This window comes from Pantherophis guttatus, chromosome 3, assembly GCF_059756535.1.
Source record: "Pantherophis guttatus breed Tessera chromosome 3, ASM5975653v1, whole genome shotgun sequence".
Lineage (NCBI taxonomy): Eukaryota > Metazoa > Chordata > Lepidosauria > Squamata > Colubridae > Pantherophis > Pantherophis guttatus.
The window spans coordinates 166,396,137-166,415,486 of NC_142065.1; the positions used below are offsets into that span (position 1 = coordinate 166,396,137).

At 36.5% G+C, this 19,350-nt stretch overlaps 1 protein-coding gene and 1 long non-coding RNA gene across 3 annotated transcripts in view; one reads left to right on the forward strand and one right to left on the reverse strand.

The window, feature by feature from the left end:
* COLEC12 (collectin subfamily member 12) overlaps positions 1-14,259 on the forward strand; it is an 87,375-nt gene extending 73,116 nt beyond the window's left edge. The window contains exons 5-10 of the mRNA XM_034429560.3: positions 1-1,047; positions 5,631-6,101; positions 7,480-7,616; positions 9,612-9,721; positions 11,088-11,233; positions 13,151-14,259. Coding sequence (XP_034285451.1) covers positions 1-1,047; positions 5,631-6,101; positions 7,480-7,616; positions 9,612-9,721; positions 11,088-11,233; positions 13,151-13,170 — 1,931 coding nt within the window. The 3' untranslated portion in view covers positions 13,171-14,259. The remainder of the gene's footprint in view (positions 1,048-5,630; positions 6,102-7,479; positions 7,617-9,611; positions 9,722-11,087; positions 11,234-13,150) is intronic.
* LOC148114891 (uncharacterized) overlaps positions 132-19,350 on the reverse strand; it is a 24,585-nt gene continuing 5,366 nt past the window's right edge. Inside the window, exons 2-4 of one of the 2 annotated variants that reach the window (XR_015733349.1) lie at positions 14,313-14,495; positions 6,331-6,484; positions 132-1,192 (exon numbers count right to left, since the gene is read on the reverse strand). This is a non-coding gene — a long non-coding RNA (uncharacterized LOC148114891). Of the gene's footprint in view, positions 1,193-6,096; positions 6,485-14,297; positions 14,496-19,350 lie in introns of those variants that run through there. The other variant, XR_015733348.1, reaches the window with a different exon arrangement.

Here is a 19,350-nt window from a genome sequence, read left to right on the forward strand (position 1 = left end):
ATTATCAAGCTGAAGAGAAAGCCATGACCACAAACACAGAGCTTTCAAGTTTCAAAGCTGATGTCCTAGCCCTCCGCCAGCAACTTCATGAGATTTCAGAAAAAACCACAAAGAACAAAGAGACACTGGAAAAGTTACAAGAATCTGGTAGCATGTTAAATGACAGGCAAAGTCAAATGAATGGTGTTTTGGACAGCAACTCTTTCATGATCAACAATATTAACAAAACTCTTCAAGCTTACAATGGCTACATCAGTGATCTCCAACAAGACACCAATAACATTCAAACAAACTTGCAAAGCCAAATGCACTCACATAATGTTGTCATACTGAATCTAAATAATCTTAACCAGACCCAGGTTCAGCAAAGAAACCTTATCAGTGCTTTGCAGAGATCGGTGGATGACACAAGTCAGGCTATCCAAAGAATCAAAAATGACTTTCAAAACCTTCAGCAGGTTGCCCTCCAAGCACGGAAAGATACTGACTGGCTTAAAGAGAAAGTGCAGATTTTACAAGTATTAGCAGCTAATAATTCAGTTATGACCAAAGCTAATAATGATACACTTGAGGATGTGAGCAGTCAGTTAAATTCATTCAGTGGACAGATGGAGAATATCACTACTATTGCTCAAGCCAATGAACAAAGTTTGAAGGATCTCCAAGAACACTATAAAGAATATGAAAACAGAACATCTGCCAAATTTAACCAGCAAGAAGACAAATTTCATAGTTTTGAGACAGATATCGTCAACATTATTAGTAATATTAGCTACACTGCTCATCACTTACGGACACTAACCAGCAATCTCAACGATGCCAGGACAACGTGCACAGATACTCTTAGTAAGCATATGGATGAGCTGATTTTTATGAACAACACATTAGCTAATGTTCGTTTTGATGCTACTACTTTAAGGATGCAGCAGGATGTGATGAGGACACGGTTAGATATTGAAGTAGCCAATTTATCAGTAATAATGGAAGAGATGAAGCTGGTAGATTCTAAACATGGTCAGCTGATTAAAAATTTCACAATACTGCAAGGTAAGAAATGTATTGGATGACTTTTGCAAAATTGATATTGGTATTGATTTTCAAATTGTCTAGGATACCTGAGATTACCAGCTCCTTATGGATTTCAGAAGCATTGTAGGAAAATAAATATGATGACTACATCACTCCTGGCTTTCTGAAAAGTTGGTGGAAAAGGGAATAGAAGGGAAAGAAAAAACAGTAGGTCAGCTTTGCAGGTTTATTAGAGTTATTCTTTTCTCATATCATATTATATTAAGAAACACATGAAGTTTAACTATAGAATTTATAGCATAAGATTTAGTTATGGTTCCAGAGTTAAAGAAGATCTAAAAATAATGGAAGAACAGTTGAACAAAGGTTGAAATATGGACACATTTTCCAAGCAGCATAGAAAAAAATTACACAAATATCAACATTTCATTTAAGCAGTACAAATTACAATGGTCAAAACCAATGGTTCTCATGTTACTTTATTCCTATATCAAAGAACCTGGGTCCTGAAAAATGTGAACCACAAAATCGTGGTTTTTTTTTGAAAACGATAATATGTTTACAAATATTCTGCTACTATATGTACCTGTTTTGGTATTCTTATGGACTTAAACATTGCAATAATACTGTTGAACTTCCTGTTATAATGGTAGGATAATGAGTAAGCTCATTGGGAGTGAAGCAGTGTTTGCCAATCTGGAAAGTTTTCTTTAAGCCAAAATAAATTTTAAAAAAATAAAAATAATTAAATAACGAGAGGAAACAAACTAGCATAAATGTTATTTTGTCCTCAAAGAGGCTGCTGCAATCCTGGGCTCTAAGAAACACTGTGGAAATGCTGGGTTCCTCAATATGTCTATAGAGATTTTCAGTCATCCAGGTCATGGTTTCCCCAAAGGTGCTTTTTCAAGGCAACTGGACTTTCTGGTTTTTCTTTGAAGATGTTTCACTCCTCATCCAAGAAGCTTCTTCAACTCTGACTGGATGGCAGGGAATGGAAGGATATATATTCCTTGCAGACAGCTGGTCATTTGCATTCTTTTTTTTATAGAGTCGTTGAAGCCACTCGGAGGTTTATCTCTGTGGTCACCTGAGTAGTTCAAATGAGTGTGGAGCCTTCTTGGAACTGTTGAAAGGATTGTGTTGTAGACTGGAGATAGATGATGTTGTATCCCTCCCCGCTCAATAGAAAGTCCAGTTGCCTCTTGAAAAAACACCTTTGGGGGTTCCTCAATACTTTCAGTTGAAGACTAGCAATTCTCTAGTCTTCCTTCTCTGCCCTATTTTTCTCACTTGCATTTTTAATGATTTTGGAAGGGAAATGTGTGTCTTAAACTACTATGGTACTGGATACCACTTGTTGAGAAACACTGGTGTAGACTACAAGCTATTTGTTAGATAGTTAAAATACAGATTATGTGAAAATGTATTATTAACGTAGTATGGTTATCGCTGGTTGGGTTTTTTTTTTTGCTATTCTTAAATTCATATTCGTCTATCTGACTCTTCTTTTGGAACTAATTCCTAAAACAAAATGTAATAATTGAATGAATTAGTATTGTCTAAGATGCCAATTTCTAGTAAATAGAACAATACTGCACTGTATCAGTTTTTATAACAGTACTCTGCAAATAGTTCAATTTAAAAAATAGCTGCAAGGTAAAATTGGTCCATTATATGTTTGGTTTGATGTGACATTTTGGTTTACTCATTACGTTGAAGTATCTTAGAATCATAGATGAAAAATGTTATTTAGGTGATCAAGTCTGTCCACTCTTCAAAGCAGGAATCCAAATTAAAGTATCATCAATGGCTGATATTTATTTACTTGTTATATATTTATATCTTTGCTATATCTTTGTTATATATTTATATCTTTGCCTTTATTTTTGAAGCTCAAGCATGTAGCACTTTTTATTTCATTTTCCCCACAACACTTTGCTGAAGTATTCAGCTGATGACTGGCCCCAAAGAACCTAGACTTTAATCAGTCCAGGTAAAATGTATCAGGTTCTCCAGAACAACAGAGAATAGTTTAGCATCCTAAACCTTTGTAATCTGATCTGAAGAGCGCTATCATATTCCCACTCAATCTTTTCTCATCAAGCCCAAACATTCTTAGCTCCTTCAATCTCTCTTTTATAATACTTGGTTTCTAATCTCTGATTGTCCAATTCACTTGAATCCTTTTTAAAGTGTGATGCCCAGAACTGGACAAAATACTCTAGTGGGATTGCCAAAGGAAAGAAAAGGAAGTCATAATTCCCGTGATTTGAAAACTATACTTCACTTGATGCAGCCTAAAATTGCATTTTCTTATCTGCATTCATATATTATTGACTCATAGTTGGAACGTAAAACTATTATTCCAAGTTCTTTTCCAATACTGGTAAACCAGCTGTTTCCTATCCCGTAGTTCAGCATTTGAATTCTTTTCCTGAATGCATAACTTCAATTATTTCTCTCTTAAACTACATCCTATTATTTTCAGCCTACATTTTTAACCTATTATTTTGAATTTTATTTTAATCTTCCAGGGAAGTATGTGCCATTTACAAGATATTTTAAGTGTTCCATTTATCTCCTCATCCAGATAATTAATGAAAATGCTGAATATTCATTGCATTGATGAGTCATCATTAAATAGTTTACAACTTAGCTCTATACACTTAATGCTTATACCTTCCAGCCAATCAACACCCAACTAAACTTGCATTCTTGGTGGATAACACTCAGATAATCTTGCCTTGGTGTTACCAATCAGTGGTTTATGTTACAAGCTGGAAGGTGGAATAATTTTATCTTATTAACGGGCTTCTTTTCCCCCCCGTCTCCCTATAATAAAAGATCATTGCATTAGACTGCAACTAGTTAGACAGAACTTCCTGACATAGCCTAGTCTGCATATGTGTGTTGTATCATAGCTGTCTTAACAAGAATGTTTCCCTTTAGCCCAGCTTCTAAAAAGGACTTTACAGTCCTTGTGCTGGTCTCTGACACATGGGGAGAGCTTTAATGAAAACTTTTAATCCAGGAGTGGATTTTTTGTCATTGTGCTGAAAAGCATACTGAAAATATATGAAGACTTTACATTAAATCACCAAAGTGTTAGGAACAGTGGTGAAATCCAATTTCTTTTACTACTGGTTCTGTGGGCATGGCTTGGTGGGCGTGGTGTGGCTTGGTAGGCATGGCTTGGTGGGTGTGGCTTGTGAAGGATACTGCAAAATCCCCATTTCCTCCCCACTACTGGGGCAAGGATATTGCAAAATTTCCATTCCCACCCCACACTGGGGCCAGCCAGAGGTGGCATTTGTCGGTTCTCCGAACTACTCAAAATTTCCGCTCCAGAACCTGTCAGAACCTGCTGGATTTCACCCCTGGTTAAGAGGAAAGTACTTTGGGCCAGTCATTATCTCTCAGCCCAACAGGGTTGTCGTTGTGGAGATAATAGGAAGAAGGAGGTGTATTAGGGATGTTCATTACTTAGAATTGTTTATAAAAATAATGAAGGTAGGATAAAATTAAACAAATAAAGCAAATAAAATAGGAAATGCACATCGCATCAGAACTGATCTTTAGTGTTTGGTATGCCTTTATTTCATATATATTGTCAATCATTATTGGTGTTCTATTTTTTTCCCCATTTCTGGAAGAGAAATGTAAATATCTTATATTTCTAAAGTTTCCATTACAATTTTTTACCATCCTATAATCAGATATATATATTGTATTATGCATATGTCATAAGTAGAATGTGTCACTATCTGAAAAATAGCCCAATGTTGTGAAGATCCTTAGCAAAAGTTTTTTTTTCTTGTAAGCGGAAGTTTTTTTTTCTTTGACAACTTCATGAAAATGAGATATTTTTTATTTAGTGCAACTTCCAAAAACTGACAGTTTCCTCGGTTTCATGAAATGGAGATTTCTCTTTTTGAGATCTCTAGATATCTTTGCAAGCTAGCTAACTTGAAAAGATCTATAATTTTTTAAAGCTTTTCCAATAGTTTTAATGCTTTTTTATTTTACCTAATACAAATTTTCTTTGAACATGAATTTTATGATAGTTCCACCATTTTTTAAACTTTCTTCTATAAATATGTCTCCCATAACTTGGAAATTTAGTCAAATTTGCTTTGTTTTGTGACCATAATGAATAGAAAAGCAAGAAAAAATTAAAACATAGACATTGAATCCCCCTCATGCTTGTTTAAAATAACAAAAATATAAATAAGAGGAATGCTTGGTAAGGTTTTGGACATTCTTTGATGCAACACTGAATCATATAAACAATAACAACAATCACATAAACACAATTAAACAACTTGAACAAATCTGGGCAATTTCCTTAATCTTTTAAGGAAGCTGTAAACATCTATCTAGTTTTAGTTTTTTGTCTTATGATAAAGGCACACTTATAGATTAAGTTTTCTTGACTTCTTTGAAGGAGCCCAGTATTGTTAAAAATACTTAGAAATTGATTTAAAATCTAAAGTAGAAATATGTTCTTAGTACTAAGAGGTATTGCAGTTTACTAATTTTATTACATTAGATTATTTCATTATTCTTCTGACTTTCTCCACATATTCATTTTATTGTAGGTCCTCCAGGTCCAAGAGGGTCTAAAGGTGACAGAGGACCCCAAGGTCCAATTGGACTTACTGGGCCCAAAGGACAAAAAGGAGACAAAGGTGAACAAGGACCTCCAGGACCTCAAGGTGAAAAGGGACCAAGTGGCCCACCTGGATCACCAGGTGAAAAAGGTGGAAAAGGTTCCAGAGGCTCACCTGGATCTAAAGGCCAGAGAGGTTCAACTGGGAAGACTGGGCTGCCTGGTCCTAGTGGAGATCCAGGACTCCCTGGACCACCTGGCAAAGATGGACCCCCTGGCCCACAAGGCCCACCTGGACCCGTAGGTCTTCAAGGATTTGTTGGTGAACCAGGGATACCTGGTGCTCGTGGGTTGTCTGGTTTCCCAGGTGTACCTGGACTACGTGGTCTTCCAGGTGAGCCTGGTCCTCCCGGACCACCAGGTCCAGGAATAGCTATGGCACTACAAAGTGAAATTAACGGTAAGCTGTTAACACACCCACTATGTGTCTGCATGCTTCACTGTATATTTTTTACCAATATATAAAAGTACGGTTTTAAACTACTGGGATGTTGACTATTGGATTGGACTGTACTCTGTGTACACATTGCAATGGAAGTTTATCTGTTCAAGCCTCCAACTAGCATGAAATGAAGATCATGGTTTTTAAATCCAAGATTTCTAAGGAGGTACAGAAAAGTAATTGTTACCTTTTTTCCCCATCAGAATTCTTCACATTCTCTTTCAGAGCTGTTAGTGCTTGGATTCAGCCATTTAATCTATAACATTATACACAGAGAGATGGTCTGGGGCCATGAAGCACATTTTTGTCTGTCTTTCTCACTCGTCTTCTAAAGCTTCTCTCTATAATGTTAAGAAGACAATAAGTAATTTTGATCTTTGTTATAAGTCCTAGTATTTTGTACTATTATATGTAAAAAAATTATAAGCTCAAGCTGACAATTCCTCTTCCCATCTTTTAATTTCTTTCTTCTCCTTCAACTGTCATATAGATTCAGTGATATCTAAAGTTTATTGAACTTTATTTCTTCTCCCTTATCTTTTAATTCACAAAACAATTTCTATGTTACTGCAGAACCGATATATGAGAACCAATATTTGTCTCTTGTAATAATGGGAAAAGTTATGTATTATATGGAAAAAGTGGGCAAAACATAGTATATTGCCAGTATTTCTGTTAAAACCTGATAAATAATTGTGTAGGATTGTTCAAATTTCATTGTTAATACTTGTTTCAAATTTTGCATAGAAAGTTACCCCAGAATGGTATTAGAAGAATGGTTTTGATACATGAATAAAATTTGGATGCTTTTCAATTTTATCCTGCAATCATATTACTAAACTGAGCCCTTTTTTTCTTTATGATAAACTAGAAATGATTTGAAGGCCAATTTGATAGAAAAGGATGGCTGCAACTCTCAATAACGGAAATTCCATTTCAACAATATTCTGAATAGATGATTAGTTTTTCAAATTGCTTGGCTTCCAATAATGTTATTCAAAACTATATCTACTAGGGTTATTAGTGCTTCAAGGGTAAATCAGAAGTCGTCTCTTGGGTTTCACATGAGCACAGTGTGTCCCTGATGCTTATTTAAAACTAGTGCATCTTTTCTCAGGCTTCTGTATGAGTTTGAAAAAAAAGATGCTATTATTTTAATAGTGGCATTGATTTTAATGGGTTGAGTCTTAAAACATAGGCATCTTTTTCGGGCCATACTAAAGCCTTGAAAAAAATCAGGCTGCCTTAACATATAGCACATTTTCAAAGTGTGCAGAGCCCTAAAATTATGTTTTCATTCTCCTGAGCGTTTATATGCGAGTGTTTCATGTTATAGGTTGTCCTGTTTACTGGAAGAACTTTTCAGACAACTGCTACTACTTTTCAAATGAAAGAGCCGTTTTTGAAGATGCAAAACTTTTCTGCGAAGAGAAATCATCTCATTTGGTTTTCATCAATAGCAAAGAGGAACAGGTATAAAATCCTATCTAGCATGCTGTTAGATTTAAATAGCACAAAAGAACAAATATGGAACATCATTACTTCCAGCCATGCCAGCTGACAATGATTGGAGTTGAGTAGGTTAGACAAGACAGTCAGAAAGTATCTTATACATTGCAGGATTCAATCTAGGTTGATCACTGGGACCAAAGTTTTAGTCTTCCGAGCTTTCGGACTGGTGCTGGAGCCCATCTTCAGGGAACTTGTCTCTCACCAGAATGTGTGTGACTACAGAAGATTAAACCTCTGGTCCTGGTGACCAACCCAGATTGGCTTCTCCAACATTACCCTGGGACACATATATTTGCCTTCATTCATTTTATAGATGTTAATGTCTCATAAATGTAAACATCTGACTAAAGATAATCAGGAGGGATGATCAGGGGATTTCAGTCTTACTGAAAAAAGTTGACCAAAAATGCAAGTAGTCCTTGTTTAGCAACTGCTTTACTTTATTATCATTTGCAGTTACAATGGTGATGAAAAAGTAACGTTGTGACCAATCCTTGCATTTACTTGCTGTAAAGCAAAGGAAAGCTGAAGTAAACACAGTTGCAGTTTCACTAGCAACTATTTTCCTTAACAACTGAGTTGCCCCTCCCACTTGTATTTGCACGGAAGACCAACCATCACTTGTTATAGGAGCTTCTGATGCTGTTACCTAGGTTGAATATTCTGCTGAAAATCCATGTTGATTTTTCTTTCTTGAAATGGAGCTGTCAGATGCTGCCATCTGTTTGTTCAGAGCAGTCCATGAGAAGAGGATCTATCACTCTTTCTTACTCTTACTTACTTGCTGATATTGTCTCGCCTATGCCTGCTTCCCCCCCCCCCCAAATGATTTTCTCTAAAGCAAAATGCAGGCTAGGAGGTTGACTCAACAGAGGTGAGGGCAGGACTGGAAAAGGAATGCATACCTTCTTCCTGTCCATCTTTTCATTTTAATAAAACGACATTTCTACGTAGCTACATTCACTACATGACAAAACAAAGTTGAAGGCAACATAAGCAATATGTAGTTTGACCCTATGAAGACTAATCAAAGATTCCCAAATGTCAGCTTAAGCAGAGTGTGTGTGCAATCATAAACCAATGGTATCGTTGAGAGTAATATTTCCAACCCCAGAAATAGAAATAGTGAACATCCAAAAGGTCTTGTTGAAAATAAGGCAGGATATTGTTCCAGATGAGATGATTATTGTAATTTCTATATGCTTTTGGAGTAACATGTTGGATTTTAATTTAAGTTATAAAACAAACCCTTCCCATTCAGCCTCCAAGTTCCCTTCTCCCTAGCCTCAGAGCCCCAAACTGTTTTATCTATTTATAGCTCTTTATTAGACATCTTAAAATCTGATTCCAGGGCAACTACAGCTGCATTAATATCCACATCATGCTACAATGAGCCACTGTAAATATAATAAAAGACAGCATTTTGTATTGAGGCAGACAAATTAAAATGTTTGGTCAGCATTTATTGAGCTGATGCTCTTGTGACAGCAAGCAGGGGAAAGGAACAAGGGAGTTTCTTTGATAATCCCTTTTCATTCTGGCTGCAGAGCCCACCACGCGGCAAACAGTTCGTGTGGAAGCAGCGTTTTTCACACTCTACTTTGCAGAATTTCCATTGCTAGAGTGGAAATAAAGTCCCTCTCTTCACTTCATGTGCCCTAGCTGGCTATTACTACTATCAGCGCACTTTCTTTAACCAGAAAATTGGTTGGGAAAAAGACATTTTTGGCGGATGGTGAAAAGGAAATTGGACTGAGATTGGGAGCATGAAAGGAAGAATGTGTTGGAAAAGGTGCTCAGATCAAATGAGATACACTCAAAAATAGTTCCAGGTTTCATTTTGCCCAGAAACTCATGTTTATGCTCAGTCACACTTTTCAAGAGGCTAAAATAGTTTAAGGGAGCCAAAACCCTGGGATGTGAAATAATGTGACCGATTCCTTCTTCCGTACACAGCAATGGTTGAAAAAACAAGTTATTGCAAAAGGCAGTTTCTGGATTGGTCTCACTGACTCAGCGAAGGAAGATGAATGGCGATGGCTGGATGGTACCCTACCAGAATACATGTGAGTGCAGGAAGGACATTCACTGTTTTCTGCTAAAGCTGTTTCTTAGCATCTGCCAATAGGAAACAGTGCAGCAACCTTATAAAGGGCATTGACTTTTAGGTTCAGATTAATATTTCTTTGATTTCAAAAGGCTTATTGACAGAAAAAAAATACTGAATAACTAATAAAAGAAGATAATAAGGCACATTAAGCACCTTAAAATGCTTATTACAGACTTAATAGCAAACTAGGCCAGAGAAACCAGAGGTTTTTTTAAACAACTTTTATATAGATGTGTGGGTGGAAGAAGGACAACAATAAAGGGTCAATTTTACTTGGCTGATTACAGAAAATAAGACTTCCATATTGCATCAGTTGTAAATCATTGCTGGTACCAAACTTGCGCCTTCATTTGTCGTTGAAGCTAAATATCAGCCAAACTCTTTTGAACTGGAATCAGGGTATACACCGGATCAGCACTAGATCAAGTAGACTAAGACCTGTCATTCCCACTGAATGAAATTATTACCTTTTTCTCCAGTCTCTCTGTTTAACTGCTGTTGAGCATTGCAGCTTAGTTTAAGGAAATGTTACTGGTATCTTTGGTTAATTCCTTCTTATCCTGATGAAATCTCCACATTTGTAACTTAAACCACTGCATCTTTAAGGATCTTAAGAAATCTTAAAGTGATTGTTCATAATCCACCCAAAGGATAATTTACTAGGAGGACGATACATCCCCAAATAAATATAAAGGCTACAGAAATCTGAAGGATTATTAGATGGCAATAAACAGATTGAGAATCTCTGCTCTGGAGTTTTGCAATCCAGATCTAGTAGCTCTAATTATGCAAATTTATTTTTTTATTATAAGATAGTTCTTGCAATATATGATTGTTGATGTGTTTTGAGTTTATGATATGATAATATTAGGCATTTCTCTCTAAATACTGTATAGCAAGAAACTATTCTTTATATTTTGATTTGATTTGGATTTGGATTTGGAGATGCATATCTAAATCTAACAGTAAAATGTATTTATATCTTAGTAGCTCATCTGCAGCTATAGATGAAACAAACAAATACAACCCCATTGAAGGATTACACTCTGTAAATGTGTCTATGTTCAGTCCAAAACCATAACATAATTTTTGGTCTAATTTTAGACTTTTGAGCTTTGGCAGTTTGTCCAATTGATTCCCATCTCTAAAGCCCAGCTGTTTTCAATTTCCAGAAAAAGTCATGCACTATTTGTTAAGGAGTATGATTTCTACTTTAGGAGAGATTTATTTTTTGTTCTGTTTTTACTATTATAAATCTCTTCTGTCACACTGTCATGTGATGGCTTGGTTATGAAATGATCTTTTTTTTTGTTTTATTTAAGAAACTGGAGTGCTGGACAGCCTGATAACTGGAAACATGGCCATGGGCCAGGAGAAGATTGTGCTGGATTAATCCATGCTGGGCTCTGGAATGACTTTCACTGTGAAGATGTTAATAGTTTTATTTGTGAACAAGATGTTGAAAAAGGTATGGTAAGCTTTGAACCAAATGCATTCACATTTATTACAAAGGTTTATTACCAACCAAATTTCTGCAGCTAGGACAAGAGGGAATTGAATATCCTACTCATACAGATAGAAGGTCTTGGAAGAGAAATTGAGATCAATCCTTATTAGCATCTGTGTATAAATATTCTCCCTAGCTGCTTCTGATGTTCAGGCCACTGAGTTTTAAACTACTGACAAGATTACACAGCTATTCTTACTAGGTTACATACATTTGGCAATCAGTGTTCTAAAACATGCCCAGCTAATTTTGAAGAAAAGCAATGCAGTAATTTATTTTTTCCAGTTAACACCAAAACGACAGTAGTGTAATTTCAGAACTAAAAAATACAGGTTGAAAGCTATAAGCAATTGGACCTATTGTTTCTGAAGATTTTTTTAAAGGCTATTGGACAATGGATGAAGAGTCAGGTGTTATTACTCAGCTTCCCCCTTTCATTAAACATTTCCGTAATTTACATGAAAGTGAAACCTTGAAAAACGAGATACAATTCTCTACCTTTGTATTTTGTTATTATCAATTATATAGATATTGTTAATATATGACTCTTAAGTTAATTTAATAGAAGGGTTTGAGGTGGGGGGAGGGTCTACCATAAAATTCATTGTTTTGGATGTTTTGGACAAATTATTCTGCTTTTTCCCCTCTCTCAGCCTAACGTTATACAAGGAGGCTGGGGTTAGGATAAAGTGCTCATCTGAGGTTCTTCAGAAAAGAAAGTGAGAAATATACAGCAAACATAGGGCTCTCTTGAATCAGCCTTCCTTATTTATTAAATTTATATGCTGCCCTGAATTTAAATTTCAGTTAGAATGTGTGTTTAAATTTCAGCAGCTTTTAATACCTGAAACAAGTGGTCACTGCCACCAAAATGTGTTCTGTATAACAGCTAGAAAAATAATTCTTAGAAATCTATTTGTGTTTACTCGGTGCTGTTTCCTACAAAGTAAATAACTTCTACAATGAAGTAATACAAGAAGAATTAGTTCCCCTGACCTTTATGCCAGCACTTCAGTCCTGATCCCTATTGGATCCCCTCCCTTGCCCCCTCTTCAATTACCTTACAACATGATTAACAGCACAACATTTCACTTTATAACTGGCCTCAGATGATTAAGCAACTATACAGCGCAATTAAGATGTGTTAAATAAAGACAAATCTTTTCTCAGGTGGTATGGCAATCTTTCCAAAGAACCCAAGATTTCATTATGTTAACAATAGTCAACACTTAGGTGATTTTTTAGGACCAAAATTGTCTTTTAATAAGACTATGGAGGTGGGGGGTGGGGAGAGATTATCTGTAGAGAAAAATCAGTGGATTGAAGGTTTTTTTTCCCCTACTTCTGCATTTCAAGAGTGAAACTGACTGGTCTGCCCTTGTGATTAATTGACAAATGGCAATGGACAGTAAGTAGATAGAGTGGAACAGGGGTGAAATTCAGCCAGTTCTATCAGGCTCGGGTGAACCATTAGCAGTGGCTGCGGGAGGCTCTGCCCACCCGTGCGGACATCATGACATCGCTTTTTAATGACAATTTTAAGCATCTGTGCATGCGCAGGATTTATGCATGCACAGAAGGCTTTGCGCATGCACGGATGACGGTGCGTGCACATTTGCGAACCAGTAGGGAAGGTAAGTGAATTTCACCCCTGGACTGAATATCTTTCTTTTATCACCTGTAATTAGTATACACTGATTTTCACATTAAATATCTTCCTACCATTGTCAGACTATTTGCATTTTGACTGGTTATGGTCAGACACAGATTTGGAAAGCAGTACTTACCATTGCAACTTACAGCTTTGGCATTGGTTTCTGGATTTTAAAGCCAGGTTTTACCTTTGTAACACTTGTTACTTTTCATTTCCCACTGCAGCTCAGCCTCCAGGATTGTAATAGGTCGTGGGCCAAGAGACTGACATTTTCTTTGCAAAGAAATTAATCTGGGACTGAACCATCACTCAAATAAGAAAAGGAGCACTGAGAACTTTGATGAATAAACTTCATCAGCACAATTTGTCCTCCACATTTTCTAATTTTTCAGGGGCTTTACAACCTGTTGCACAAACATGTTGGTAGAAAATGTAATTGGACAAAACTCCTGTAGATCTCTTCAGTCTTTAAGCAGAAGGTATGTTCTGGTAAGAACTAGAAAATAGCAAGCTGATTACAAGTTATGACTTTACTACTCTAGGAAGACAAAAAAATACAAAGCTACTGTGTAAACAAAGCAGCCACTTGCTAAATTCCCAAATATTGGCAATTTATATAAATATACATGTATAAATTTATATAAATTTTATATATAAATATATATAGTCCAGTTCTGATCAGTAATATAGAATATACTTTTAAAAGCTTTTAAAATTCTGTATTTTTGTACAAAATGTTGCCTATTATATTGATTTAATTGCTTTTTTATATGAATATAGTAAATAGAAATCAAAGAAAACACCATTGATACTACTTATCATTCACTCGAAATAACCGTCTGGAATAAATTACTCATGTATAATAACTTTTAAAATTGATTTTAGATGGCATTTGCAGTCCATTATACAAAAATATACACAAAGTTACGATCCAAGGACAACATGCTTGTTTTTCCAAAATGGTCCATTGACCGAACTCCAGGCAGCTGAAAGTCTAGCAATAGACTTGAAGGAAGTGATAACATTGACTAGTAAAGTACATACTTTACATATTGTATAGAGAATTCCTGATTCAGTCTTCCTGATTCCAATTAAAATAATCAAGTGGTCAGAGAGCTAAAAATAATAATAAAAAAAAGGCTTTGTCGAAAGCCCTGGGAATTTTTATTGGCTATAATGCAGGGCTTAATGTATTAGCTGCTTAACATGACCTAACATAAAATATGTTTTATGTTCCTCTTATTTTCTTCATGTGTAGGCAATTTCTATTGCTGTAATGGGCTTCAGACCATTGGGGACTAGTTTAAGTCTAATAAAATTTTTAACAAAAATAGATATTTCTGATAGACGTGTGCAACTTTTTCGTAATACCTTTTTGGTACCCACCCACTGGAGCAGAGAGGACAGGAACCAGTAGACTTTGCCATTTCTTGCTTAGACTTTTTTCTGCTCCAGTTTAACGCCTCCAAATTGCAGCTTTTTCTTCCACATGGAAAAGAACTTGTCAGAAAATGGTTAACTATTCCACGCCACGGTTACCTTCCTGTTGATTGTCAATAAGGCATTGCTCTGGAGAAGAGAGAGAGAAAAAAGCAAAATCCAAGGCATTGGGAAAGAGTTCTGTATATCTGAATGCAACATATCTCATTTGGTGGATCAGCAGGCAAAAATGCTACAATATTACAGTACTTTTCTGTACTTCCACAGTGTTCAGTAATGATTTGTGCTTAACATATAATTACAGTGAAAATAAAAGGCAAGCCACACATGTTGGCATAAATAGTATTTACATTATTTTTGTATGTAAAATTGATACTATGATTGTTTGTGAACATTTATATTTAAGATAAGCATCTGTAATCATTTTGCTGCAGATTTGGACACAACTGGATACCTAAAAAGAATGTTGGTAAACTCAGAATATTGAAACAATGAATACATCAAAGTAATTAACGTTTCCTCTGAAACGTTAGGATAATTTTCACATTAGGATAATTTGTTGCTGTGATCTGTGCTGTTCAGTTAAATAATGTACAAACCTTTTCTTTCTATCTCTAACATCCTTCTGTATCTCCTTCACTGGTACCAAAGCAAATTCTCAATTAGTTTGAAACTAGATATTGGGTGAGTTATTTATTTGCTGAGACTTACATGTTTCTCCTGTCATAAAGGACTCAGAACCACTTAAACTCCCAATGTCCAGCAAAATTATTAAAATCATAAAATAGCCACTATGGGACAGTCAAAACTGTCCTTTCCTCAAGGACAAATATCCATATCAGACTCTCAGAGATGCTTTAGAAGCACTGGATCCTAATGGCCCTTAAGAACCATAGCAAGGGTAGGGCTCTAATCTCTTGAGAAGGGGAGCAGTGACAGAGAAGATCTGCCCCTGTATTCCCCAATCACAATGGTCCTTAGAGATTGACACCCTGAGCAATCATTTTTTGGGGAGTTTGATACTTGGATTAGGTCAGGGGTGTCAAAGTCGCATTGTCACGGTGGCACTACATGATGTATCATGACTTTTTTCCCCTTTGCTAAACCAGGCGTGGGCGTGGCCAGTGCATGATGCATCTGGTCTGCGGGCCACGAGTTTGACAGCCCTGGATTAGATGGTCTCATAAATAGCCAGCTCCTGAGTCATATGTGACTTTAAAAGTGATATCTAGCATTTTGAAATGTGGCCAGTAATTGAATAGCAAACAATGCAGCTCTCTAAATGTAGGTGTAGCAGCATAGATAAATCAAGTTACTTAAGTTATTACATTGTAGACCAGCTGAAGCTTGTGATCTCCAAATGCAGCCCAAGGTAGTGTACATTTCAATAATAAAAGACATGGTGACAAAGCCCCTTAGCATAGCTTACTGACCCAGAAATTGCCATAAAAGGGAGACAAGCTGGAAGTGGGTAAAAACCTCTTGGTCGCCATCTGTTCTTTGAGCAGGAACTGTGAATATAACTATATTTCTAGATTATGAGTCAATTTTGCATGCTGGAGTTCTGTCCTGGCCAGAAACAAAGATGGAAACTTAATGGATTTAATTGGATCCTGTACCCAGAGCCGGTACTGTATGTCCTGCTGGTACTAAACTTGAGTCAGATCATAACAGGAAATGAGATGAAATCATTATGGTAAACATAATGAGGTTTGTTGCACCCACAACAAACAGTGGAGAACTCTAGAAGTCAACTCCCCCCAGTTGGAACAGCAATATGGCTTTGAGGAAAGAGAATACTATCACTCTCCTCAAAGGAAGATTCACCACTGCTACTCCCAAGGATCCACTGTACTAGCCTGACTCAGCCCGCCTGTTACAACCCTGAAATAATTCACTAATCAGGTGAGGCAGGAATACAAAACATAGATGGTTTCAAAGAGTCTTGTTTACTTAATTAGGTAAACAGGCTCAAACTCATTTCAGATAACCTTGTAAGATGACTTCTTATAGAACTTGCCGGCATCTTATTCTGAATAAAAGAATATGTGTTTGTGTACGTAGAACATAGAAAAATATTAAAACATAGCAAGAAAAAAGCAATGCAACTGTATCAAGGTAAATTGATATGTATGAAGATTTTGCATAACAGCTTCAAAAAAGATAATCATGTTTCATGTTAATTGTTCATGAACGATCATATTTGTATAGGCAGATGACTTGATATGTGTGGCTTTTTCTTTTTTCCAAGTAGCTATTTGTTATTTTGAGTTTTGATGTCAATCTTAGAGATTTCAAAATAGCCATTTCTGGAGGGAAAAGATCAAAAGAAGACAGACACTTGGCGAATATAATTGAAAGATTGCTGAATTCACACATGTTAACAGATTTCAAATTCTCTCAGAAGATCTCATTCTGTCTCGTATATAACCTGCACCTTCACAATCACCTTCCTTCAGGCACCATCTGCACAGTTTAGTCATTCCATGCACTTGTGCCTCTTGATAACATTTGATAGAAAAGCTGTTACCGGACTCCTCCTAAATATGGCATTCTGAGATCTTAGGAGTAGGTAGAACAATCATAAAAAGAAATTTAAAGTATATACACATAGTCCTCGACTTACAGCAGTTCACTTAGTGACCGTTCAAAGTAACAACAGCACTGAAAAAAGTGACATATGACCGGTTTTCACGCTTAACGAATGTTGCGTCATCTCCATGATCATGTGATCAAAATTAAAACGCCTGACAACTGACTCATATTTATGGCAGTTGCAGTATCCCAGGATCATGTGATCCCGTTTTGCAACTTGCTGACAAACAAACTCAACAGGGAAACCAGATTCACTTAACAGCCGTGATACTAACCTAATAGCTGCAGTGATTCACTTAACAACTGTGGCAAGAAAGATCGTAAAATGGGGCAAAGCTCACTCAACAAATATTTCACTTAGCAATGTAAATTTTGGGCTCAGTTATGATCGATAAACCAAGGACTATCTGTCTATAGACCATGCATTTTAATTTTGATCAGATGACCATGGAGATGATGCAACAAAAGTGTGAAAACCGGTCATAAGTCACTTTTTTCAGTGCTGTTGTTACTTTGTGGTCACTAAGTGAACTGTTTAAAGGTTTACCAAATAGGAGAGTAAAAGTAAAGTAGAGCTCTCCCAGCTAAGTTCCAAGCTAAATCACTATTTCGTTTTCAAGTCCTCTGCCTGAATGGCTTCTATTGCTCTCACCTTCTTCCAACTTAAAACTGCCGTTCCGTGCAAACATTACAGCTTAGCAGCAGCAATCATACTTCCCTTCCCAATATTATTGAGGAATGTGATTGCTCATGACATTTCATACTTGCCCCCTTCTGCTGAAAAATATCCTCTTAACAAGGCTTTTAAGATTACAAGTATTTTCAGCTAGAAATAAAGCTGCCAGCCCTTATGGGTAGAGAATTTTTAAACAGATTTATATCCTCTGAAACGTTTGACTATGTAGATGACAACTGTTTTCCTTCTGAACTTTTGCCATTTTAAAATTAGTAAGAAACTCTTCCCAGAAGCAGTGTCATAAGAAAAGTAAAGGTTGTTAATCTACTAGGGACTGGCAGAGAAGAAGCATTTTTGCAGGGTTTTTTTTCCTATATCAGGCAGCTTTGGTTTTGTGCTACACATAATAAAAAGTTAAAATATGTTGTCTCATTGCTGGCAGCCACTTCACTCTCTGCCTGGAATGCTTTATCACCCATTGCTTATAATCAGCACATATAACTGCACCTAATTACAAACTAATGGGCAAAATATATTAATGTGCATTTGGAATATGCAGAGTTCCATGATGTTCGTGGAAAATATTCAGCAATGTGTTTGGCAGTACCAAAAAAAAACCCCCTCTCACAGTTGTTATGAATCTAATGACTTCTTCCCATCAGAGGCATCTTGCTGAGAGGAAAAGCAGTTTGTCTTGGAAACGCATCAAATTTGTCATAGTCATTTCCCACCTACACACATTTTTGTAATAATGTGCAACTAACTTTAAAATTGCAATTTGTATATGCAGGTAGACTTCGATGTACGCTCACAATCAGGACCAGAATTTCTATTGCTAAGGAAGGTGGCTGTTAAATGAGTCACACTGGATTTTATGACTTTTTTTTTTTTTTGGCCACAATTGTAAAGAGAATGATTGTAGCTGTTAAATGAATCACTAGGTTATTAGGAGCTGTAGTGGCACAGTGGTTAGAATGCAGTATTGCAGGCTAATTCTGCCCACCGCCAGAAGTTTGATTCTCTCCAGCTCAAGATTGATTCAGCCTTCCATCCTTCCGAGGTCAGTAAACTGAAGACCCAGATTGTTGGGGCAATAGGCTGACTCTGTAAACCGCTCAGAGAGGGCTGTAAAGCACTGGGAAGCGATATATAAGTCTAAGTGCTATTGCTATTAAGCAAATCCAAATTCATCCAATGGCTGTATTTGTCAGAAGTTAGCTGAGAAGATCACAAATGGTGATCAAATCATCCTGAGATGCTGCAGCTGTTGTAAATACACGCCAGTTGCCAAACACCTGAATTTTGAACAGGTGACTGTGGGGATTCTGCAACTGTTATAAATGCAAGGACTGGTTGATGTCAGGACATTGATTAATCCCATGCTTGGCTCTGGGACAAATCACCCTGGTTTAATTAGAGGATGGATCGTGGCTTATTCCATGTTGCAATATTCTGAAAAAGAAACGCGAAGAAAAGTTCTCTAATAAAACTCATTTATTTGTTATAAAGAAAATAAAACACCTCACTAACTAAGAAAAGTAATTGCTACATTTTGAAAGTAAATCTTGCCGGCTATTTCTCAGCCGGACCTTTCTGGAAAGAGAACAAAGGAAAGAGTGTGTGAAGCAAGTGAAGGAATGCAGACATGCATAGTAACTTTTGATAACAATTCTTGGCAAGGTACGGAAAGTCAGATAGTCCAGAAATATGAAG